The 25,349-nt window shown below is 40.7% G+C and overlaps 1 protein-coding gene across 14 annotated transcripts in view; it reads left to right on the forward strand.

Annotated features, from left to right (window-relative positions):
• The window catches only part of EPB41L2 (erythrocyte membrane protein band 4.1 like 2), a 229,245-nt gene that overhangs the window by 180,453 nt on the left and 23,443 nt on the right, over window positions 1-25,349 (forward strand). For 4 of the 14 annotated variants that reach the window (XM_037844854.1, XM_037844857.1, XM_037844856.1 and 1 more), the window contains exons 12-21: window positions 1,228-1,397; window positions 5,938-6,000; window positions 7,914-8,060; window positions 9,353-9,454; window positions 12,871-13,038; window positions 15,044-15,097; window positions 15,295-15,864; window positions 17,786-17,908; window positions 19,650-19,757; window positions 21,911-21,991. In XM_037844854.1, the coding sequence (XP_037700782.1) occupies window positions 1,228-1,397; window positions 5,938-6,000; window positions 7,914-8,060; window positions 9,353-9,454; window positions 12,871-13,038; window positions 15,044-15,097; window positions 15,295-15,864; window positions 17,786-17,908; window positions 19,650-19,757; window positions 21,911-21,991 (1,586 nt within the window). Of the gene's footprint in view, window positions 1-1,227; window positions 1,398-2,984; window positions 5,558-5,937; window positions 6,001-7,913; window positions 8,061-9,352; window positions 9,455-12,870; window positions 13,039-15,043; window positions 15,098-15,294; window positions 15,865-17,785; window positions 17,909-19,649; window positions 19,758-21,910; window positions 21,992-25,349 lie in introns of those variants that run through there. The other 10 variants (XM_037844858.1, XM_037844861.1, XM_037844860.1 and 7 more) reach the window with 10 other exon arrangements.

Below are 25,349 nucleotides of genomic sequence, written 5' to 3' on the forward strand. Positions count from 1 at the left end.
GATGTAGTGTTGGCCTTGGAAAGCAGGAGTACTTAGGATGTGCACAAGTCTTAAAAAGATCCTGGGTGGTGGAAGTAGAGATGAAAAGAACTGGTCACATTGAGAAATACCTCCGAGCATCCTGCTGGACTTGGTGGTGTTGAGGATGAAGGAGAAGTCAAGAAGACTTCCAGGACCCTGGCTTGAGCATGAGGGTGGCATTTGGCAAATGGGATACTGGAAAAGAAGCAAGTTTTAGACAGGGCAGGTGAGGGGTGTAGCTCAAGAGGTATCTTGTGATGCTTGGGGTGGAGCTGCTTGGTGCCTCCCAAGGACAGGATGGTGGCACACAGAGTCCTTGACCCCCAAGAGCTTGCAGCCTCTGTGTTCGTGCTGCTTCCCTGGGGGCACAGAAACGGCAAACCACTGAAGAGTCAGCAAAGCATCAGCACAGGCGAAGGATGCCTGCAGGGAGGAGCCCCAGGTTGAGAGGCCATGCCACCCTCCAGTCCCTTTGCCTGGTGGAGGTCTGAGGCTGTCTTGGGTTGATCTGTCACATGACAAAATTTTGACACAATGTAGGTCCCTGACTCCCCGCAGGAGAGGGGAAGGGAGCACCCAGAGGTGACCAGTTTTGCTGAGAGGGTTTATGTATTGGATTTACCATAGGCCAAGTTGAGGGATTCAGGAAGGGAAATATTAAACATAAGCTAAGAAGTGAATTCTCTAAAATCTGCCTTTACTCTCCTGTTGGAATTTTGAATGCTGTCCAAATGAAAGGTGACTTTATGAGAGGATACTTAAATTTTATCAAAGCAAATAATAATGATTGGATAATTATTTGTTGCAATGGATATATTCTGAAATAATTTCAGGTACGATCAAAAGACCCTAGAAAATTAAAATATTGCTCACGAATTATAATTTTGCCTTGTATCTGGCTTTTCAGCTAGTCTTAGAGCTCCCCCTGCTGACCAATTCCACCATCTGTATAGCCTTCAAAAATCTGCGACTTGAGAGCCTGGCATAGTTTAATGGGTTAAAATTCCAAATACTTTCCGAGTCTGGTAAAACATTAAAAATGGTTTTATTTTGTATGTTGGTATTTTCAGAGCTCAAGCAATGTTTCTCTTCCTATTAATTGTTTACATGCTGTGTGTTTATCCGAGTTGTGGGTGGGGTGGGGTTAGTTCCATAAAGTTTTACCATTTGCGGGTCCTAAGTAATCCACGTGATCATTTTCACTAGCACCGACTGGTGTTATGGACCAAAGTCTTATGAAGGATTTTCTTGGCCCTGCCGGAGAAGTTTCTGCGGATGGCCCTGGAATTAGCCCTGCTGCGGTACATGATGGAATTGGCAGACGGGAAGTCAGAAGCCCAACTAAAGCCCCTCGTTTGCAACTGGTTGAAGTAAAGGTATGGTGTAAATTAGTACAGTATGTGACTTTAAATGTGTACCTAGTGCTGGAGACCTTGTTGTTAACATTTGCTTTTCAGATATCAAGTATCATCTCATTTAAGATTAGTCATTCAGCTTCTCTGTTTATGTAATTTCCTGGTTTTCAAGCTCTTGCTGGTTTGGACTGTGGTCTCTAACCTTTTCTTTCTGGATTGTTGTTCAAAGCAAAATACGTCAACGTATATTATATTAATGGAAGTAAGTAATTTACTAGCCTTTTGGACCATATTCAAAGTAAGCTCATATAATTAAACCCCCAAATTATAAGTTATGATTTGAAATTAAATTTGTTTTTTTACAAGTAAATGTTAAAATGTAGTCTATATCTTGATTATTTTTATTATGTTGGCTTAAATTTTTTGAAATGAACAAAGAGGCTTTATCAGTTAAATATGTATAGTCTATAGCTGATGAAGAATTTAAGCACACAGTAAATTGTTTTGTGAATACTGAATGGGGAGCTTCTGTGTTGCCTGTGGCCTTATTTTGGATATATTCCATATTGAATCAGACAGTCACCTGTATTGTGCCCTCTCATCTGTCAGGGTTATTTTATGTTACCTTGTACCTTGGGCAAGGCAGGTCACTTAGATATTGGTCTATGGAGTGTTCTCAGTATCTGTACAAAGCAACTTTTTCCATGTAGCATTGGAAGTAAGTGTGAGAAAAGAGAAACAAAACTATGCTCTGAATGTATAATGTTCTCTAAATTTATCTTTGGAAATTTTAAAGATACACACATGACTTTATGAAGAGCTGCACAGGAAGCAGCTGCCAGTGCCTCGAGGTCCCTGCACTGGTGGCTTCTCACTCTGCAGCGGGCGGTCTCGGGCCAGGTGGGCCCTGTCTCTCGTGCCACAAGGACAGGTACTCCCTGTGGCGGGTGATGTACAATCATTCACATCCCTTTGTTAAAGAATTTGTGACTATCATATTTAAAAAGAATAATTTCCTTGAAAGTTTAGTTAAAAATAACAGAAGTTGTGTCCACTAGGGTTATCTTTCATTGGCTAAAAAACTATCGGGATCATTTTTGTAGTTAATTTTAACGGGGCAACCAGAAGTGTGATTACACAGATCTGAAACAGAAGAGCTCAGCATTTCAGAAAGTTTCTGTTCCATTTTGCCTGGCTAATCTGATGCATCTGGTTATTTAAAAAAAAAAAAAAAAAAAGTCTGGTCTTTTTAAATTCCAAAGGAAATCCTGCTTGTCTCCTGCAAATGACTGAGAGTACCAGCCTTTTTGCTGATACTTTGAATGTCTGCCAGCAACCAGGTTTAAAAGTAATGATGCCATTTAAGTTTTATAGGATCTGTTTGCTACCAGATTGAAAATAACAAGTCAGTCTATATGTACGTTTTATGTGTGCAAGTGGTCCAGTTTTCTTCGTTAAAAATGGATCATTTGATTTTTTAACTAAACTGTGTTAATACAGTTCCTACTTCAGAGTAAAAAATTTTCACTAACTATTTCTTCTCTCCTCTTTCTCTCTTGCATGTCTTTTTGCATTTATAAATGTACCCATTGTTGCTTTTGAGAATAGCTCATTTCCATGTGTCCACCTTCCCCACTCATCCACTGTGCTTCATGTTGTTCACCAAATCTGCTGTCAGTCCCTGAGATGGACTTGCTTTCAGACATTTCAGAGGAAGACCCCTTGAGGGAGGCAGACCAGGTCACCCTAGACAGCCTGGAGCTCAGCTCCTCGAGCGACACGAGCGACACGTCAGAGCAGGGCAGCCCCGAGGTCTCCACACTGGGCTCTCTCTTGGGTCCCGTTGTAGCCCCTCTTCAGCCTGCCTGTCTTCCCAGCCACGAGCAGCCTCTTAGAGCAGCTGACCACAAAGATTCGGAGTGTGATTACTTGTCCTTCAGTTTCTGCAGATGCCTTCCCTCCGGCTTCCCCTCGCTGCTGGATGAGGACGGGTGCCTTGCTCTCCCCAGCCTCCCCAAGGCCTGGGCCTCCTTCCTCCCTGCTGACGCCCAGCACTCCCCTGCCACCTCCCCTTCGTTCATTCCCTCCCTGATCCTCATCTTTGGGCTGCTTCTCTCTGCTTCTCAGTCGGTTCCCTTTTCTCTCACCTTTTCGGTTCCCCTGGCTCTAGCCTTCTGCTACCTGGAGGCCAAAGCAACTGCCTTTAATGTTTCTCATGACCATGACTCTGATGACAGGACAGAAGAAGAGGGAGCTGTTGCCACCACTCCTACATAGGCTTCCATATGTGTGGTCAACAGAGCTACACTTCATCCTGCAGCTTTCCTAATGTAGAATGTAAACATGCGCACACATTTCCCCACTGATTACCCTCAGAATAGTATAATCTGCACGTTTTCATAGGCATGGCATGTTAATGCATGGAAATCAGTAGGTACTTCCTCCCTTGATTCCCACTGACCAGGTTCACACATTCTAAGTTGGCAGCAAGGTTGTAGGATTATTTTATAAATAACTGGGACATACTAGATTAAAAAAGAAAAGGGACCTCTGTTGCCCTTACCAGTCCTTACTGGTTCTGTCTGTTTTGCAGACAAGTGATCATGCTGTTCTGTTAGGATAGAAACTTTTGTTTTAGTACAGAACTTAGGAGGCAGTGGACATAACTATTTGATAGGTATTGTAGAACTCCTCGGTATTCTTAGTCTCTTGTAAGGAAGCCAGGCTCGTTCTTGCATTTATGAGGATGTTTCTGGAACCTTGACTCCTGACATTTGTAGATCCAATCCCAGAAGCTCCTTGTTTCCCTACTGGTGTACCATTTGGGAACCAGCTGCATCTTAGGTAGTGGTTTTGTTTGTTTTTATCCCTACATCATGTAGTTACAAAAATGAGTCTGTGTAAGGTATTTTGTGAGGAAGGATGCTATCCTGTTATTTTTTTCTTTAACAAAAGTGTGTGGGAAATGAAATGCCTTTTTAAAAATTTGGATTATATAACACTAAGATTGGGCCTCTTTGTGCTCTTTTAGTTAAAATTACATTGCTGGTTTATGAGAACTTTTACCCCTATATGGGGCAACATTTTTTCAAGTATACTAGCGCTGCACTAAGTCAGCGTGTTAACGTGCAGTTGTTTTTGATCATTTTGCTAAACGCTGTCTGGTGATTTAGTGTTTAAATCCTGTGGGTACTATCAAAACATAGAGAAAATTGCAAAATTTAGAGGAAACCCAAACAAAAATGTAAAGATAATGCTGATTATGCATTGTGGAGGAAACGATGGTTTTTAACAGTTTATCCAAGTAATGCCAAAGATCTGAGTCTAGAGAATTCAGTGTTGACCAAGGAATTGGAATATGGTTCTTAACAGATTGCTGAGTGGTCATATCTCATTTTTCATCTCTGAGAAAAAGACACTGAGTTCTCTGCTTACCTCTCAAAAATATTATGAATGGTAATTTTAAAAAAAGTAAGCGTTTGAACTCTGAGATTTGATACTACACTTCTATTAAAGAAGTGAAAGAATATATGCTATATAATCCTACTATAAATTAACACGTAAAGCTTAAACTGTTTTCCTTTGATGTCGGAATCAATAGGTTTTTCTTTCTCATCATTCCTTTCCTTGAGTCAGTACTCAATCAGTATTTATGTTAGTTTTGAACATCCAAATTTTGGGGTCATTAGATAACGAGAAATGTTCAACTATGGAAAACTATTCTTGTTTAAAGATTTTTGTGAAAGAAAAGGAGCTGTATTTCGAAGATTACTTTTAAATACATACCATTTTAATATGAAAACCATAAAAATAAACCAACCCCCCACCCCCAAGGAAAAAAATCCATATTAGACAAACCAAATGACAGGGTGAACATATTTCCGATACTAAGGCTAAAGCCAAACTTTGTATCAGTATACTTTGCCCGTGGCTATTTGAAGTGGACATTTCAGATTAGAGCAGATTGAATTATGCCATTTTTGCACTCTTGTATTTTTATTCTTGAGTAAAAAGAAAAAAAAATCAAAAGCAGAGCATAATCTAGGGACTGAGAAAGAGTGATGCTCCATCCTCCATTCCACCTTTGCGAAGGATCACTTCCATCAGTCGAACCGCACTCTAGGTGAAGGAAGACCGAGGTGGCTTAATATTCTGCAGCTTCTGAGGCTCAGACAATAAAGGTTGGTAATGCTGGTTCACCGTGTAAGTTCCAACACAGCTTCCTTGCACTGATGATGGAGTTCCCACTAATACCACGCTCTCTTGTGGCCGTTTGCTGGGTCACTTTTCAGGTGAAGATGGAAGAAGAGGAAACACAGCTGGAGGTGGTGGTGGTCCCACCCCCAAAGTTAAAGCTCTGGTAGCTGCTGCCTGCCAGTATTGTTATTTGTGGTTGTGGGGGACGCTTTTAGAGTGTATCTGTGAGTTTTGTTTGAGTTGGGGCTCTAAGTTCTCAAGATTTTTATTTCCTTTTTATATCAAACTCGGGCTAGTTTCTGGTGCTTGCTGATTGAAACATTTATGTTTATTTGCTCCCCCCCCTTGTGATTTAATTTCACAGAAGAATTCCTTGAGAGTAGAAGGGGATAATATTTATGTCAGACATAGCAATTTAATGTTGGAGGTTTGTATAATCTAAGAAAACACGTCTGTCCTGATGGCTGCCAGGCTGCTGCGAGCGGGAGGTCACTCACAGGCTGGCCCGCAGTCCTCTCTGAGCACGGTGCATGAGACGCATGGGGGATTCACCTCGGGCATGCATGCCACAGTTGACTTGGTTCCTTTAAAGTGGCTTAAGTAGGAACGTATCTAATGGAAGTTCTCAAAGTGACAACTGGGAAAAGTAGTTCTGCTTAGTTGATAAAATTTTTAATATATTAACCTTGAAGTTGTTCTGCAAAGAAACCTATTCTCTCCTATTGGGTTATCTCCAGAGAATAGGATCTGAAGTAACACGGTCCCATTCTTAGTAGAGATTAACCAGAAAAGACGCTTGTTGATCTGGTATTAAATCATTTGACTCTTGAGCTGCGTCCACTTTTTTTCCCCCTAAAACTGTTTGAATCCACATAAAGTATTCTGTTTGAGAACATGCTGATTAATTGATGAGAATTTTTTTGATTAAAAAGAAAGAAAGGGGAAGGAGGGAGGTGGGAGGAGAGAAAGAAAAGAAAACCCAACCACCCAGTTAGGAATGTAAAATATATTCCCCGTGTCACACGAGAATGTTTTTTCCCTTCTTATTTTAGGATAGTAGTACATGGCAGTGTATTCCGTGGAGAACTGTAATTCTCAGTAATCTGACTAATCTGTTTGGTTGCTTTTGGCAGCTTTGATAACTGTTGAAATGTATTTTTGCATAACTTACTAAAATGCTGTAAAGTGTGATACATAACATGGCTTTGAATAAATGCAAGAAATGTGCCTGATCTCAAGCCACAGTAAGTTTTCCATGTCATGCAAAGGTTTTTTAGATTTTCATGAGTTTTTGCAAATGGCGGTAGAAACTCATAGATGAGCTACTGTGCTTGTGCATGAATACAAGTATCTAATTTTTACCCGATGCATGCCCTGTTCCTCTAAGAGTGGGATGAAAGATACAATGCACACGTGGCTCCTGGAATTTTTGAATCCTAGAAAACATTTACAGTTCAGTTAAGAAAGTTTCCTTAATATTAATTATCTTTTTTTCCCATAAATACTGTTTATCAGGGCCAGTCTAAAAGCTTGTACAAATACCGTTTATCAAAGAGTGTCCTACTGCAATGACAATTGACCTAGTAGTTTTTAGTGCATCTTTGTCTGTAGAAGGACCATTTGGTATATGGGGTGGCTGGGTCCCACCTTTGTACTTGGCAAGTGCACAAGGCTAGTATGTAGCCCACTGATTTTAAGGACTGGTCAAACAGAAGCAGCTTCTGGAAAAAGTTATTTTGTTCCTTAAGGATTAAAAGCCACCCCTGGAATTTCCTGAAAAAGGCCATCCCTTGATTTTGCATTGTCTGGATGATTCTGGACTGGCTTTCCCATCAGGCCAGTGTACTTCTGACTCTACCCTTCTGTCTGTTGTAGTTGGTTTGTTATATTCATAGGATGCAATTTTAGGAGTAGCTATAATCAGAAAGATAAATTTGCTGGAATAAAGTTAGGCTGCCTTGCAAATCTTGAGCATGAGAAAGAAGGTTGTTAGCCATTTTGATCATCAGTTCCCTGGCTTCTTTCTAATAATGTAAATATTACTTCTTTAAAAATTGTAAATAGAAAAGAAATTAGAATGCTTTAAAATATAAAATAATTTACTTATTGGCTTCCTTTTCAAATTTTGATAAACTCAAATTTGTTCATAGGTAATAACATGGCTTTTGAGACTTGGCATTTTTCTTGCTTTAATACTTTTTTTTTAAAAAAATGATAAATTTGCTTTGTCTTGATTTTTGGTTTTATTTTTGTCCTGCTGGGTTTTGTTTTTTTTTTGTTTTTTTGTTTTTTTGTTTTCCTTTTGGAATTTTCCCCCTTTGTTACGTTACACATTGCTAGGACCTGGATAAGGCCCAGGAAGACATACTGAAACATCAGGCTAGCATTAGTGAACTCAAGCGCAATTTTATGGAATCCACACCTGAGCCGCGCCCTAATGAATGGGAAAAACGACGTATCACACCTCTGTCCCTACAGACACAAGGGGTATGTCACGAGCTGTTTGTTGGTATATGTCTCACTCCAGCTGTTCCTTAAAACTGGGGTTGCTAATCTTGTATGTTGATTCTAAGGAAGTTATAAAATGTTCCCATTTAATTTTTATGTAATTGCTAACCATTTTTAAAATACTAAATGTTCATTAACAATGTAATACTTATTGGCCTAGTTCTTAGGTAAATTTTATGATTTTCAGAATACTTTTGAAATAATTTCAGCATGCTTTCACTGTTCTGCTCAGGTAAATTAGTGGTGATGATTTATTGTGTAGGATGATGTAGAAAATGACTGTACTAAGCTTATCAGTTATTGACTTCTGAAATAAAGTTTACTTAAATAGTTAATAACTAAAGACATACAGGAATGGTGATCGTATTTTGAGTGATTTAAAGTAACTACTGTGAGGATGAGTTAAACTTAGCTTTAAAGACTGATGAGCCAGTTTGAAAACTTGCAAAATGGTCTATCATACATAGTTAATACTCACACTTCCTTGCAATGAAATGTAGACTGGATTAAAAACAAAAACAAAAACAAAACATTTTCAACCGTAACATCTCTCCAAACTGTCACTCTTTTCTTTCCACATTTTTCTTCTCCTCATCACCAAAATAAGTACTGCCTTTAAATTATATTCTCAAAATACTCCTGCCTGCATCTCTTCTTTTCTAGTGCTCCAAAAACCCTCGTATTATCCACCTAGAAATTCTCTGGGTTCATCATATTAAGGAAACAGTGATCATACTATATTTAATATGCAATTTTGAAAAGTGTGTTATGGTGTTACCCTACGATTTCATCTTTCCCTATTCACTCCTCTCACTAAATTATGCATATTATCTGGCTTGAATGTTGCCAAATTGAAGAGTTTTGGTTTAGATGTTCTCATGCTATTTTTATTCACTTTTTCTTAAAAAGCAAAGCCATTTGTTGCTTTTAATCTCTTAAATTTGTGAAAGTGCAAGGAAAATAGCTCTTGAAGAACTATTAGCAAAAAAATTGCTTAACTGGAAAAAGATTTTTTTGAAAATATTAAGGCTGGGTAGGATCTTTAGAAATTGTTACCAACTTCAATCCTTACTTGGAAGCTTCCTGGAGATATTAATATCAGTGTGTCGGCAGTTGACCCTAGACTGGTGTGTTTTCTGGGGCTGCCTGACCCCATGCAGCGCTTACTCTGGTCTGTTCCGCTGACCCGCACTGTTGTTTTATGTTTGTGTTGCCATAGGTGTAAAGCATTTGTCTTATTTGTTGATTATGTCTATTGTTTAAAACGATAGAGAAAAGGAGACCACCTTTTCAAGGATATTTTGTCCGTGAAGGAGAGACACCAGATGGCAGCAACGCGGCCAGTTGAAGAAAAAGTTCGGGAGGCGGATAAGGTGTCCACCTTGCACCCTTGGGCCCACTCTTGCTTTCCCCCCTCGTCTGTCCACTGCCATAAGGGACTCCTTTTTTCTTATGTGTCAACCTAAACTTTTTTTGAAGGAATTTTTTTTGAGCATTTCAAAAGTTGAATTCCATTTGATGGGAAACATCATGTTGCAGAAGTACTTTATTTTAAAATCCCAAATTGTAGGATGCAGAAATATCAACCAGTTTAGGTGATAAGTGATCTCTAATTTCGATTTATGTGGCTGATACTTGGGAAAGCATGATTTTATGTGAAACTGCACCGTTTGTACAACGTGTGTGTACAATGTGTTGTTAAATGAACAAATACATGATTTAGGTTGCTAGTTTACTAATGACATATGGCAACCTTTTGAATTTTCATTTTTAAGATTTTTGATGGGAGAAAAGATTTTGGTAGACTCTAGCTGTCCCCCACATCTCTGTCTGTGCTCCTGCATATGTCAGCTATCTGACACCACTAAGGAAGGTGGCTTTCCATTGCTTCTACATTCTTATTCTTCTGTTTTTCCTGATTTTGCTTAGCCAGCTGGTCAGACTGCTGGAACTAGAGAGCTTAGAGTATAGCGGAGGAGTTAGTGAACATAAAGAACTTGTAAATTAACGATTAGACAATTCTAGGCACTAAGAATTAAGTGTTGAGAAGATGAAATACATAGTGTTAGCTGGTGACCAGGAAGGCTGCTTTATCGCTGTGATCTGGGAGGGCTTCCTTGATGACGTGGCTTTTGAGTTGAGACCCCGTTTAAGGAACTGAAGGGTCCAGTGACCAGGATTTAATGCCCAAGGTAGAGCATGAAGGAAGGAAAGGTGAGTGAGGTCAGACCCCAGGTCGTGCCAGGACTTAAAGACCATGTGACAAGTTTGGATTGTATTAATATGCAATGGGAAGCCACTGAAGAGTTTTAATCTGGATACTGCTTGACAGAAACCCCTGTGGTGGCTGGATGAGAAATGGGTTGTAAGGGGATGAGTGAGGACAGAGATCAGTCATAAGGAAAAAGTGTTTCCCTTCTACAAAGTAAGATTTTTGTTAGTCAATGGAATATATTCATCAGGACACATGGTGGGGTGGGGCAGAGGACAGCATGCATGGAAGATAGGGTCTTGATCTAAAGGAACTTGAGGTCTAGTTGATGAAGTATATTTCCCGAACACTGCAGATGAGGAAGATAAGGTCACAAAGCTGAGCCAAGTGGCATACTTCCATATTATAAAAGTTAGCCTGAAGCCCAACACTTATGGAGTTAGAGTACATGTGTAACGATGACTTTAATATCGCATTACGTATTTTTGAAAGTCCATCCTCCAGAAGCAAGTTAGCTGGCACCGTTTCAGCAATATAAAGTGATGCCCTTGGACTTTTTACAATCAGGAGCTTGGGAATTTTGGTGAAGATGTTTATCATTGTGATCATTATTTTTCTGGATTGTGTATTTTTTGTTGTAAAATTTGGATTAAAATGATATAACGTGAAATTTAAATGTGGGATTTACCCACTAAGCTCCTGCACATGACATTACTGCTTTTTTCTGTTTTTCCTCTCCATCACCCGGGAGGATACATACTTCTTTGATATATGTTTGGATTATTATAACTAAAATTGTCCACTCATCCATTCACCCAACAAGCATTTATTGACTGCCTACACTGTATCATATTTTTTTCCAAATAACCCATCACTACTATTAGTCGAAAGTATGTGAGCATTGAATCTACTGGAGTATTTTGACTTAACAGAATACCTTTTAAGGTTCTGTCTTTGCTGCATCTTCACTTTGCTACTGATTTTGCAGGGTTTCTTGTTTATCTTAGAATCCTTATTGAGATGTATGTAGGATGAAAAAATTATGCCTCAGCATATAATTTGACCAAAATTTTCCAGTTTCCATTCTGTGGGTTTTATTGACGACAATAAAAGGAGTAATAATTTCTTGTTTAAAACATAAAGACATTGAACTTTCAAATGGCTTCAGTTTGAGTATGAATGATTGATTTTGAGAGTTGAACAGAAAATTGGAAAGCAAGTCACTTAGCCTTTAACTGGTATATAAACCTATTTTATACTCTCTACAGTGTGAGAATTATGATATGCTTAAATTTGTAGAAAATATTCCCCCGTGAGTCTAATAGAGCTTACATAGACTGTAGTTTTTAGACACTTTTGAAGATCTTTTATTGAATAATTAAACGCATGGCCTTTATTTAAACTCTCCTGTGCTGTGATCTCTCCCCAGGAAGGACACCCTCTCTATCCACCCTGCCCCCGGAGATGCTGTAATTACGGGGATTGTAATTAAGCTAAATCAGTCCAGGAGCTTTTTTCCCTCCTGAATATTGCAACTAACTCAACACACGTTCCTCATCTTATGGTCTCTACCCTCACCCCTCCTGGCTCCCTGTCCTCAGGGGCCTCTCTCTCTCTTGTTTTTCTTTAAGATCTCTGAGCAGTGGGGTTTATTGGATTTTTTCTTGCACACTTATGACAGGAGGGAGAGCTTCACAGTGACTCTTCACTGGTGGCTTTCCAGGTACCTGGGGACAGTCCACACGTCCACCTGGGCCCTTAGGCAGGTTAGAGACCGTTGTGTAAGGGCCAGAATGTGGAGGTTAAATTGGCCTTAATAGTTTTTCAGGGACAAGTGGTTTTCATATTGCTCACTGAGTTTTCACCTCAGAATTTCTCTTTTTTTTCCTTGTTTCTTACTGCAAAAAAAAAAAAAAAAAGAGACAGAAAATACTGTTTATTCCTTGCGTGGTTTATTTAGCATGTCAGAGGGAATTACCCCAAGTTGCTGTCCGAGTGTTTGCTGTGCAGACTGTTCAGTGTCTTGGAGAAGGGAAGAGACCATATGAACTGGAATGGAATGGTTAGGGAAGGCCTTCCACAGAATCTGGACTAGGAAGTGGACCTTAGTGAGATGACACAATTGCAAAAGCCCGGAGTGCACAGGGGAGGGGCGCTGAAGGCGGGAGCGAGAGGACCATGCACGCACTAACACAGGGACAGGCAGGCAGGAGTAGGAGCCGCTTGAGAGGCCGCTCGTGCAGAGGCTCGCACCAAGAAGCCACCTGAAGAATACAAGAAATAGCGTCTGGGTAGGTGGGGCACACTCAGTTTGTGATAAAGCTTCAGTGACAAGCCAAGGAGTGAGGGCAGGACTCTGTAGATTGCAGCTGCCAGAGGTTCTCGAGCAGGGTTGCAAAGCCGGCACACAGGCACCTCCCCGCAAGCCTGCTGCCGGACCTTTCAGAACTCCGTGTTCCTCTCAGTTTGTGCAGCTCTGTTATTCTTTCTTGTGTAACCTTTCCTTTCTTTCAGTAGGTCACCGCTGCCTGTTCTGGCATCGTTAATTCTTTGCTGTTCCTTCTCTGACCTCTCTAGAGCCTAGAAGAGGAGATAACATCAATTTTGTTTAGTGCAGAGGGCCTTTCTGGTAGCGTGAGAGCCGCCACCTCGCCTGCCGCCGCGGGGACAGCAGAGGGCGCTGTTGCGAGCCGTAGTGCCCCGTGTGGAACGCTGGCTTCCTCGCCCTTCTCGCGGTTGCCTGAGGTGCATTTTACTTTGTTTCCCGTTACTGAAAGCCACATATAAGAGTGATTTTTATTTTTTGAATATTCGAGAACGTTTCCCCCCAGTGCTTGTCACTGGAGAAGTTAACTCTTCCTGGGAGAAACATTCGCGAAATAGGGACAGAATTTGGACATGAGATAAAGATGTAGGTTGAAGGTTTCTCCTGCTTCTTTTGAGAATTAATTAATTAATTAAATAAAATTTGCCTAAATTAAAGAGAATCATTTAAACCTTTAAGGCCCAGAGTTATTGAGCAGAGGGAAATCACCAACCAAGGAGCAGCTAAGCATGCTTTGCCGTGTCAAGTTTTCATTGCTCAGATGTCTTTCGGGCATCTTCTGACAGTTTGTTAGTTTTTAAAATTCGCTTTATTTGGAAAATTTGAGATGTCTGCCATACTCAGTGAAATAATTGCTTTTGAATGACCCCAAGGGATTCTCTGAACTTGGGCCAAGTCTATCAGCTTTTTGAGGTTAAATAATAGTAGTAATTCAAGGACCTGTAAGAATTGTAATGAAATATCTGCTGTAGAAATATTCTGATCACTGGATGTCTTTATTTGTGAAGAAATTATTAAGTAGATATAAACATTACCTATTTGTCAATATAGATTCAGAGTTTTCCAGTTTAGTATCTGAAACCTCTGGGTTTTCGTTAAAACTGGAAGGGTGGCACTCCTGTTTTGTCAGTAGCACAGTTTATTTGCTAACAGTTTTGAGCAGTGAAAACACGCCCTCCCTGTGCATTTAAGACTAACAGCACAGGTCGAAGAGAGTGTACAAGTGTACACGCTGGTAGGTGCTGCGGACGAGTGTGCTGTGCTAGGGCCATTTACTCATGGTTGCCCACGGCACTGGTGCAGGTAAATGCGAGATCCTGCTGCCTCTAGCGAGAGGAACAGACAACTTGGCAACTTCACAGCAAGGTTAATTTCTTCCCAGAGGGCTCCGAGGCACTTTGGGATGGAGATACCTTCTTGAATAGGTGGGGCTGCTGGCTCTAGGGAATTATTTTAAGTTAGATCACGGACACTAGTACCACCTGAATGTCAGAAAGTTGGCTATGCTTTATTTGTGTCAATGTAAAATAGGCTGTTTGAATAAGTTTAAGAAAAACTTTAAACTTTAAAAACACACTTCTCTGAAAGATTTCCACCCTAGTTATCAAATACTATAGTGTAGTAATTTCTATTCTTAATGTATTCAGTCGGATTGAACATTTAGTCATTACACTACTTAACCAGAATAAATAATTTACAGCCAAGAAGCAGATGTCTGCTGAGGGTGGAAAAAAGCATCTCAATACATACACATGATTTATTTCAGATTTCTAAGATGCTATTGGAGAAGCTCAATTCTAGAGGAAACTTCTGGGTCCCTTGTTGACACCCCCTTATGTCACCCCTTTTGCTAAACTGTAATGCGGTTTGGGATTTAACCATTTCTGAGATGAATAACATTTTTTATGTTAATAGCTGTCTGAGCCAATTATAATTTTGCCAACTAAAGCTGTTTTTTAAAAGAGCCAGGAAAAAATATAGGTGCCATCTCCTTAATGCTATATTCATTTAGGAATCAGGGTTTCAGGGTAGGTTTTTAGGCTGATTGAAACCAAAACTGTTTGTTGAATAAGTTTAAGAAGTTTAAAAATTATTATACAAAAAGAGGAGCAGTAAGCTTTGGTGTAATATGCCCCCCCACCCCCTTTCTTTTTCCATTTTCAGCTCCGCAAGTAGAGCTATGGGTCTTATAGCTATAAGAAAAACATTTTATTTCTTTGGGAGGACACTGGCAGTTTTTGTGTTTTTGTTTCTTTTTGTAAGCTTTTTGGCATTTGTCTTGACTGTCCTTTATTTGAGCTTGAGCAAGGGCTTTTGTAAATGTTGATTCTTGCTTTCTGTCTTTGCAGTGTCAGATATTTGTTTTGGTGGGTGTTGAGTGAAATTTTATTGATTTTGTGTCCTCGGTTGCTTTTTGTCTCACAGAACCGTGCTCCCGAGTCAGAAGGGCCTTGCACTGGAGCCAGTGATGCTGTTAAGGTTCTCCCCCTTTCCATGTTAACCTCATTGCCTGACGTGTGACACCCGCACATGTGCCCGCTTCCCTTCCAGTCAGCCATCACCATCATCTTTGTCTTCCTCCATGACATGAACCTGCCATCAGTTAATTTTGGTTTCCATCATTTTTGTTTATTCATATATTTTTGTTTTCCCTCATTCACTCTTTTTTTGTACAGAGTTCACATGAGACTCTGAATGTAGTGGAGGAGAAGAAGCGGGCAGAGGTTGGGAAAGACGAAAGAGTAATCACAGAAGAACTGAACGGTAAAGAGCTCTCACCTGGGAGTGGTCCTGGGGAGATGCGGCAGGTGGAGCCACTGACACAGAAAGACTCCACCTCCCTGTCTTCTGAGAGCAGCAGCAGCAGCGACAGTGAGGAGGAGGACGTGGGCGAGTACCGGCCCCACCACCGGGTGACTGAGGGCACCATCCGGGAGGAGCAGGCGGAGTCTGAAGAAGAGACGGAGGCAGAAGCTGACCAAGCTGGAGCAGCCAAGGTAGTGGAGACGGAGGAGGCAGTGCCAGAAGCCAGCCCAGGCAAACACGCGGGCGCCACTGCAGTCACAGTGGAAACAGTGATGCAGGAAAATGTAGTTGCCCAAAAGGTATCTGGAGAGAAGAGTGTAAACGAAGGTGCTGTTAAGCAAGACGTGAACGAAGAAACAGAGGAAGAGCAACATAAAGTTAATGGAGAGGTGTCTCATGTTGACATTGATGTTTTGCCACAAGTTATTTGTTGTTCAGAGGTAAATGGGAGTCCCAGGTGGGAGCTAAACTCTAAACCTGTTTCTCAGGTGGAGACCACCTGATTGCCTTCCTTCTGTCCTCCCAATTCTCCTTCAGCTTTTTCAACGAGATCCCCCCTCCTCCTAATGGGAGGAGGGGAAAGCACTGCTGTGTAGATTTCCTGCCAGCACAGTTCATGTTTCTGGCTTCCTTCTGCAACTGGATCACCCTGAAGGGTCAGCTTTCCTCCAACAGCCACATCATTTTTTCCTTCTCATTTCACAATTCCAATTTTCTTTGCATGTTTTGAATGTTCCCAACTGCTTTTGTCCTTAGTCGCACTGCTTCCTGACACTAAATGCCTTTTTTGCTGGTTTCATCAGAAACGTATATATATATATACTGTGGGGGAAAACGGTCAATGTGAGTGTGTGTATTTCTATTGCCGTGATTGAGTTGGACGTTTTGACTCATTCTTCCTCACTCTTCAATTTAAGATTTTTGGAAGTGGCAGCAGGCTCTGATCACCATGATGCTCTAAGCGCATCATGTAATGGTGAGAACATTACTTCTTGAAAGCCACTGTGATTTCTGTGTTTTAGATTCCAGGCCTTGGATGGATTGGTAAAGAGTCTTCTCCTTCCTTCTGGGCAGCCAGAGGCTAGGCCATTGAACAGGAGACCCTTCTCTTTCTTATTCTGTCCTCATCACCTCTGGGTTATCTGCAAGTTGATTTTTATGTTTTGTGGATTATCTCCATTGGATATGAGTCTTTTCCTTCTTCAAAAAAGAGAATTTTCCTCTCTCCTCTTGGATTAAGCCTTGGGCACTATGTGGAGTGTCTCTGAATTGAGGAAAGTTATGCTGGAGGGGGGTGGTGGTTCACATCCGTGGGTATGTTTCTTGATTCTGGAATTAAAACACCCACAATTTTGGGAATTATCTGTATTTGTTCTTTATGATGAGGTGGAAAATCTTTAAGTAACTGTCTCTAGATAAATAAATGGATTTTCACTATGTTACTTTTAAACTTTCTACTTCACTTTGGAGAAAACATTTCAAGAATCTGTGACTACTTTGAACTGTTATTTTCTGGCTTTCATATATGATTTCTCCTCTAAATAATGTTGGGGATTTTCTCTCAAGAAAAATACAGTAGTATCTTGGTAGTAATATAGTCTGGGGTTGTCTGAAACATGTATTCGCAACAGATTACAGTGTTAGCAGGCCGTCAGCTTTCTCCTTTTAATGTTCTCGATTGTTGGAAGCACTAATGCAACGTCGATGGGGTAATGTTATATGTAAAAATTATAAGTTATGTAATACAGAAAAAAACTGGGTTTTACACAGTTATAATTGAAAGCAGTCACATGAGAAGATATTCTTTCTGAAAATCTGAAAATGGTATCTCCTTTGTTAATAAGGCACCTAAGCCTTTTATTTTTTATTAATTTTTTTATTTTGGGGGGAAAAGAACAAATTTTAGCCTAACTACCTGGTGAGCCAGTGAAAGGAAATGAGCCTTCACACAAACCATGCAGTTCTTTAAGCTGCAGTAAAAATCAAGACAGGCTGCTTCACATGGTTCATTCTGTTTGTTTGCAGTTTTATCATTACTTGCCCAAAGCTAAAGTATATATCACTGTGCAATAGGCTTGACACTTAGGTAGTTTGGGACCAACGTAATTTGAAGAGTACAATGATTTAGGGAGCCATTATGTTAGCTTGTTTTTCCCCTCGTATATATATATAAAATACTATAATTGAAAGAAAGTTTTGTTTTTATGTGTTTTGTTTCTTTTAGGTGATTTGCTTTTACTCTTTTCTTTTGTGCATGAGCGTGTGTTTGGATATGTTTCTTACCATTATTTTGAAGGCTCCGTTAAGCACTTTTGCCTTGTTACCTCTAGAATTTATTTTTCCCTTCCTTTTTTACCTCAGCCACCAGTGGTAAAAACAGAGATGGTAACAATTTCTGATGCCTCACAAAGGACAGAAATCTCCACCAAGGAAGTCCCCATTGTCCAAACCGAGACCAAAACCATCACATATGAGTCTCCACAGGTACAAAAGCTCTAGACTTGGACTCCTTGAGTTCTGTTTCCCTGAGTTTGCCTGTTCTGTTTTCATTGTGTCTTGTCCTAGTTGACGTGCGTCTGACTTTGACATGGCTTTCTCTATCTCCATTTCATATCTCCACTTAAACAACAACATAACTTGCTGTGTTGCTCTCTTTGAGACAGAGCTGCCACGCACTGATTATAGGGGTGAGCATGCATGTGGTTTTAGGACGGGTCGTTTCTGGCTCAGTACGTCCAGGAATGTTTATGTACACTTGGGAAACAGGTCATCTTACAAAGTTTATTGGAGCTGATGAAATTGTGAATAACTAAGTAATAGATTATCCCCCCTCTAATTCCATGAAGGCAACTCTAATAACACACATGCTTGTGGTACACATACATGCACACGTGTGCTTCTTCACACGGGATGATCTGAAGACACTTATGTGGTCATTCTGTATGTAAACTGTGATCCTGTGTGTCTAAATAATGATCAGATTCATGTATTTTCGTTCTCAGATATTGATTCTGTAAAGATTTGAAATGAGCATTAAGATGTCTAACTTTAAAGGTAACATAAAAGGGGAAATATTCATCGTTTCAAAATGAAACTGTTTAAAAATTTGTATGATAACTATTTCTCCATGAAGATGTATAGTGTCCCATAGTAGGATTGTACCTTGGTATGGGATGGAAGATTATTGCCCTCTTAAAATATTTTTTAAAAGGTTTAATGTGTGTATGTTTAAGACATTTCTCAAAATTACTTTGAATATGCTATCCATATGAGTGCAGACAGCCTCGCTAGGCACCGGCGGAGTTCCTGTGAATGGGGGTGGTGGGAGAGCCTGTGTCCCTGTGTCTGTCCTGTGGTGAGTGCCTCATACAGAAACACAGGCCTGCGACTTGCAGTGTATAGTCAGGAAGGGGCTGGACCTTTAGGGCTTCAGGTCCTTTCCATATGTCAGTGTGTGTGAGGAAGCAGGAGGCAGGTAAGTTTGGTGATCTTAATAACATAACTGAGTTAGGCTGTTAATTTGCTTCATGTTTCCTCTGGTAAACTCCGAAACTTTCTACCTTTTCCAACGTCAAAGCAAACAAGTAAAAACCTATTTTAATGTATGCATGGGATTTATTTCTGATATGTATAGAGAAAGCACATGCATGCATACATATGAAATACATGCACCCCTATATGCATTCACAACATACAAACTTATTACAGGAACAGTGTAGTTTTTAAAAACCCTACTGGAGATACACAACCAAATCGTTCAAGTCCAGTGTCTCCTAGTCAGGTGCTGTTGCTTATTAACCTGAGAAAACATTTCTCTGTTTTTACCCAGCTGTGCTTAAAAAAACAACTCAGACAAACTTAGCACACTTGGTCACTGTGGGAACTTTTCTGCCTGATCCTCTGGTTTCTTTTTCTAGCTTTTGCAGAATGGCCCACATATCGAGTACTTGGTGACTCCCTAGCAGCTTTCAGGCCCACTTTGTCCTTCCAGTCTTTATTCTCTCCATCCACAGGGTTTGCTTCTGCAAGTGTATCCAGCCTGTTGCTTTGACTCTTTTAATTGCCAACCAGTCTCCTGGTCAGTAAGTTACCACCGCAGAGGTGTACAGGATAGTCAGATAGAATCTTCTGCCAGCTGCACAGATTTTAAAGATGCATAAAGGGGAGAGGGTCTTCTCTGACAATGTAATGGAAGCTAAACATGACCTTGTCTTTTTCCTGCAAGTTTCCAAAGTTTGATGGCGGGGCTGCTGGTGATTTGGGCACCTCACTGACTGCACAGACCATCCCACCTGAGTCCATGTCAACAACGACAACCATGCACGTCACCAAGGTACAGCAATCCAGGCGATCCTCGAGAGCCGATGGTGCTTTGCAAATATGATCTTTTCTGAATTGTTTATTTGTTCCTGTACACACGTCATAGTAACAGACAGGGCCAATGTGATAAAAATGCCTTGATTCGACTCCAAGTATCCAAAAAATTAGCCTCCAGTGGCAAATGTATTTAAACTAAATTGCAGTTTTGTTAAGTACAAGGGGGTAGAAATATGTTATTGAATACGTAAGACAGCTATAGGAGCAGAGTTACTAAAAATGGAACCAAAAATTTTTGTAAGTATGAATAAACTTCTCCTAAGTGAGGCAAGTGAATGAAGACCATCATTCAGAATTTACAACCAGTTGTTCAGGTAGTATAAATTTTCCCTCATTTATTTAAGACACTAGCATCTTTTCCCAGATCATTTGCACAGTGTTTCACACCACGTGCTGTGATTCTCAGTGTGGTTGCTGGACCAGCAGCCTCAGCCTCACCTGGGACTTGGTAGAAGTGTAACTCCTGGTCCCATTTCAGACCCACTGAAACCCTGGGAGTGGTTTAAGAAGCCCTCCAGGCAGTTCTGATACGTGCTAAAGTCATCATATTTCTTGCTCTCATCTTATTTTCCAGTATTTGCTTTTTTTTCTTCTACTTTTCAGATTTAGCTAGTGCTTAAAAGTCTAGAATGTGTCCCTTGTGCCCCTCCCGCACCCATCCACTCCAAGTTAAGCAAAGCAAACAAAAGAGAACGCCTCATAAATTGAAAAATGCCACATAGATGCAAGGTGCTATCGGTACTCATTTAAAAACATATCTGGTTATATGAAGACTTGCAAAGCCACATTTCAAGAAAAAAAAAAGAACATATTTTTCTGTGGAAGTAAATCACAATAGTGACAAGGCGAGCATTTTTTGTCTGGAACTAACCAGGTACTAGGGCTGCTCAAAGTACCTTCCATGGTTTCATTCATTTACGCCTCATAATTCCCAAGAGGTGCCGTTGTGCCCATTTTCCAGATGGAGAAGCTGAAGCTCCGAGAGTGGAGGCACTTGTCCGAGGCCATGCAGCCAGGAAGCGGCAGGACACTTCAGCCACCTGCTCAGCCCTGGTGGGCATCTGTGTGGCAGGGCTAGGTTAACAGTCACTATTATTTTTTGCATGACCAGTAAGGAGAGCGTGTGGCGTGTCTGAAATGGAGTCATGCCCGGACTGCGGCCTGCCCTAGACACTGAGGAGGAAAAGAAGCAGGTTCTTAAAAAACAAACCTATCTAGTTATGAAAGCTGGCCACCTGCCCTTTTCCTTGCAGTGAAGTGCCCAGGCTCGTGGTTTAGTGGGGGAACCTGTTGGAGTTGTGGAGTTGGGGTGTGCTTTCTCAGGACTGTGGTATCCGGCACTGGCGGAAATGTCAGAGCCGTATGACCCCTTCAGCCTGGCCCAGTGTTCCCCAGGCTGTCCCGGCTTGCAGCAGGCAATGGCTACACGGGGAGGTGTCAGGTCCCTCCCACGGCCTATGTTTGGCCGTGCTCCCCATCCACATCCACAACCACAGTGGCTTCAATCAAATCAAACACTCGACAGAAAATCTTACTGTCAGCCTAACCCATCTTCAGAATCTTAAACCAAGTAAGTCCAAGTCCTTTTATATTAATCAAAATCACCAAATGAATCTGTCTGACCAGGATCAGGCAATGAAAACTATAGCATCAAACAATTTTCAAACTGGAATCAGAGACCTAAATTGTTAGAATTCCTTGTATCTCCACAAACACTGAATAATTCTCTCGTCTTTTCACTTTCCTTTTCAAAAATTGGTTAACTGGGAATGAAGAAACTTGGGAAATTGTTATAGCATATTCCAGTGGGAACTATTTGGATTAAATGGCATTTGTCCCATCTTCTCAGTCTCACCGGAATATTGACAGATTAGTTTAAGGGTTGCTTTCAATTGGGGATATCGATGAGTGCTGCCACTTTAAACAACAGAATTCCCTCAAGAGCTTAAAAGTAAAGCAGAAAAGTTCACAGAATAGCAGTCTCCCTGCACTTGGTACACATCGCTTTACGGTGCTTCGAAGCTCTGGATGGGGTCCATGGTGCTTTTTTCTGATTATGTGTAAACATGTTCTGGTCATTGCTGTTTTTTTCTTCTTCATGACCTTTAGACTGTGAACGGTGAAATATATGAAACAAGAATTGAGAAACGCATCGTGATCACAGGAGATGGAGATATTGATCACGACCAGGTAACCTTAGGTTCTACTTCTGACAGTGACCGAGTTTTTGTTATAAATTTTGCATTTCCCATTATATCACACCTCTGTGTACCTCCTGGGCAGAGTCCAGCTCCTGAGTGTGTCGTCAAGACACTTTGCAGTCTGGACACAAGCTGTGCTGTCGAGTCAGCATAACACGTAGACTGTTGCTTATTTCTCACTGACTCCATGTGTGTACTTTTTGGTCAAAATAATCTAGAGGAGTCTTAGCAACCATTAGATTCCACAGAGATCTGGTTTAAAAGGCAATTCATCAAATTTTTTTTTTAAATGGAAGTTTTTTCATGACACTGACTCCCAAATAAATAAATAAATAATAAATAAATAAATAAATAGCGCAAAGTTTGCTCTTACGCCCTTTTTAGGTGCTTCTCAAATATATTTTATAGCTTCAGAAAACTGGGCTGTTTATCACCAGGTGTTTTCCCTATTACTCTTATTTGGGGGTAAAATGTAAAAATAAAATTTACGTTTATTCAGAAAACAGTTTTAGAAGATTTGCTGCTTTCTTACTAATGTGAAGTCTGGCAGAATGCATGGCTATGAGCAGGTGCTGAATGGAACTGCTGGAGACTCTTAGAGCAGCTTTAATTCAGACTGCAGTCCCAAGTGATGGGAAGTGCAGGTTTTTCTTCTGAGTGATTTTAATTGGCCAGCTTTAAAGAAGACCAAACTTTTTTTTTTTTTTTATAACAACTTGAAGAAAGGAAAAAGAAATGTTCAATTGACCATTTTAGCTGGGGAGTAGAAACAAATGATAGTTACCCAGCTTGAACACAATGCTGAGCTCGGGAAAGAGACTACTTTTAGTGAACAATGTTTCTGGTTTGAGAAAGAGCCTGTGTGTGTGACCAGAGAGAAATGCATTTTCTTTATGCCCAAGAAAAAAATTACTCTCAGTTTTAACTCTGTAAACATGCTTTTACTTTTTGCTCACGTTTCATGATGTATGTTTGATTTAATTCCTTGAGAGTTATTTGAGGTTGAAGGGTTGCCAGCTCTGAATTTTTACTTTGAATCTCCTCATAGATAACTAGTATACTTGCCTCATTACCCCAGAAAGTGAATTAGCTGCATGGAAACCAAGCCTCCCGTTTCCCTTACAGAGGATCTCCTCCACGTCGAGTTCTGCTGGAGCAAACCCAGTTCTTCTCTTTTTTTCCTGTGGCTCCTGCTCACTGAGCATGTGTTGAGCCCCACAGTGTGACAGGCAGGAGCCCAAGATCCCTGGCAGGGTAGAGAGTGAATCAGCAGGGTCTCCTCCCAGCCATTGTTTCTTCTACCCCCTCTTCTCCTGAACCTAAGCTTTCTGAGGCTTAAAAAAATGCCCCCCTTTCCCCTTCGAGATTATATTCAGATTTTATTTCATGCATATCTTTGTCCTGTTTTACCAGAAAATTCCAATCTAGGTAGTACTGCTTCCAAAAGGCAACTATTAAAAACAATCTGAGATACGAATTCCAAAATACTACATATTCCCAACTCTTACATTTAAAAGAAATTATTGTGCTGTTCCCTGACGCTTGCTGAGAGGCCTCCGCACCCTTTTGTATAACGTCATGCTGGAGCCTGTTGTAAAACTGGGGTCTGAGATCCAAATGAAGGGACAGAGATTCAACGTTTTCATGTTCAACTATAAGATGGCATACGCTTTTCTGAGTAAATTTATTTGTGGCTCCCAGTATGCTTGTCACCAGAAGCTCAATATGAATTTACTGTGTCCTTACAGCCTATAGTTAAATGATCATGCTGTTTAGAGTAAAATGAGGGAAATCACTTCTCTGTCAAAGAACTGATATTGATCAAATAGTGACTTTGATCATCGACAGCTTTTTCAGTTCCTTCCCTAGTTTAACAGGAATCTTAATAGTGGAAGGAAACCTTCATCTGGATGAGAGAGAAAGAAATAAATCTCGTTTTTGTTGGCAAATTAAAGAGGTGTGTGTTCATAGAGACTTGCTTTGGAGGCTCTTTATCCCCTGCTAGTCATGCCGCTCTCAGCTCCACTCAGGGGAGCTATGAGCCACGCTGCACTTGCCCTTCAGTGCACATTTCTTTGTACTAAAATAACTTCCCAACTTGGGAGTAATGTGTGATAGTGTTCACATGTTCTTTATTGTTGCCATAATACTTTCACATTTTACCATATTTAATTCATGTGTTAGAATTACAGAAGGAAAGGAACTTTGGCAAATTGATTTCAAATGTGTTAAAGATGATTATAGCAGTTTTTGGTATCCCTACCTTTCTGCTAATTGAACCTATTTTACCTGTGTTCTCTTCCCTTGGATATCACTGATATCTCCTATTAATGTAGGCAGATCTTCATAATGACCATTGTTATTTGCTCATTTGTCTGTAACAGCATTTGGCTCCCTCAGATCTTATCCTTGACATTTCCCAGTTTGGATCACACAGACCAACGTATAGTAAACAGCTTTGATTGTTGCAACCTCCTTCTTCCTCTCTGAACACAGGAAGAAACTTAGAGCCTTGCTGCTCCTGTGCTCTGTCCCCCATCCCCGGTGCAGACACGTTCTGACTTTCCTGATGTATGGTCCCTGCTCCGTCCCCTCCTCTCTTGCTCTCTTTCTCCTCCCTGCTGCCCCAGCTGGCAAATGGTTGAGCTCTCACTCTATTTGGAGGCAGGTTCCACATCTGCTTTCTGTCTTGGCCTAACACAGGTGGGCCACCTACATTTGTTCCCTAGTGGAAATTAAGCACCCTCAAATTTCTTCAAAGTTTCTGTGTAAAAAAATTTGGTGTAAAGATTTCTTTTTTTTGTAGCATTCCCTTTCTTGCGGAATGAGGCTCAGAGTTTTGCTCAGTAGCCTTACAGCTGACAGAAGTTGTAATGCAAACAAGAAATGCAGTTGTCCCCTTAGGTGACAAAGCAAAAGAAAAAAAATGCACTGCTTTTAAAAAATGCGTAGTTTCTTTATGAGATATAATGCTCTGTATCCCAGTAGAATTTCTTTTTTTGTTTTAGAATTCTTTCCTAGACTCTTAGTGGTGTTGTATGGTATGGAAGTTTTTCTTTTATTTTCTCCCCAAGACCTCTAAAAAAACAACATGGACACAATTACAAAAAACATCTTTCCCCTTTTGGAAAACGTTGATGTGTCCCTTCCCCTTAGTCACGACACTTCTGTTGTTTACTCTCTGATGAAGCACAGAGGAGCTCTGCTGCTTTCCTTGCCGGGTCTCAGAAGAGGCCGGTGCCAGTGGAGCTGTGCCCGGGCCTGCCGCTGCCTGTCACCAGCTGGGTGGACTTGGGAAAGCCCCACGGACTTGTGCCTTCTGATGTTCCACCTGTAAAATAGAGATC

Source organism: Choloepus didactylus, chromosome 7, assembly GCF_015220235.1.
Source record: "Choloepus didactylus isolate mChoDid1 chromosome 7, mChoDid1.pri, whole genome shotgun sequence".
NCBI lineage: Eukaryota > Metazoa > Chordata > Mammalia > Pilosa > Megalonychidae > Choloepus > Choloepus didactylus.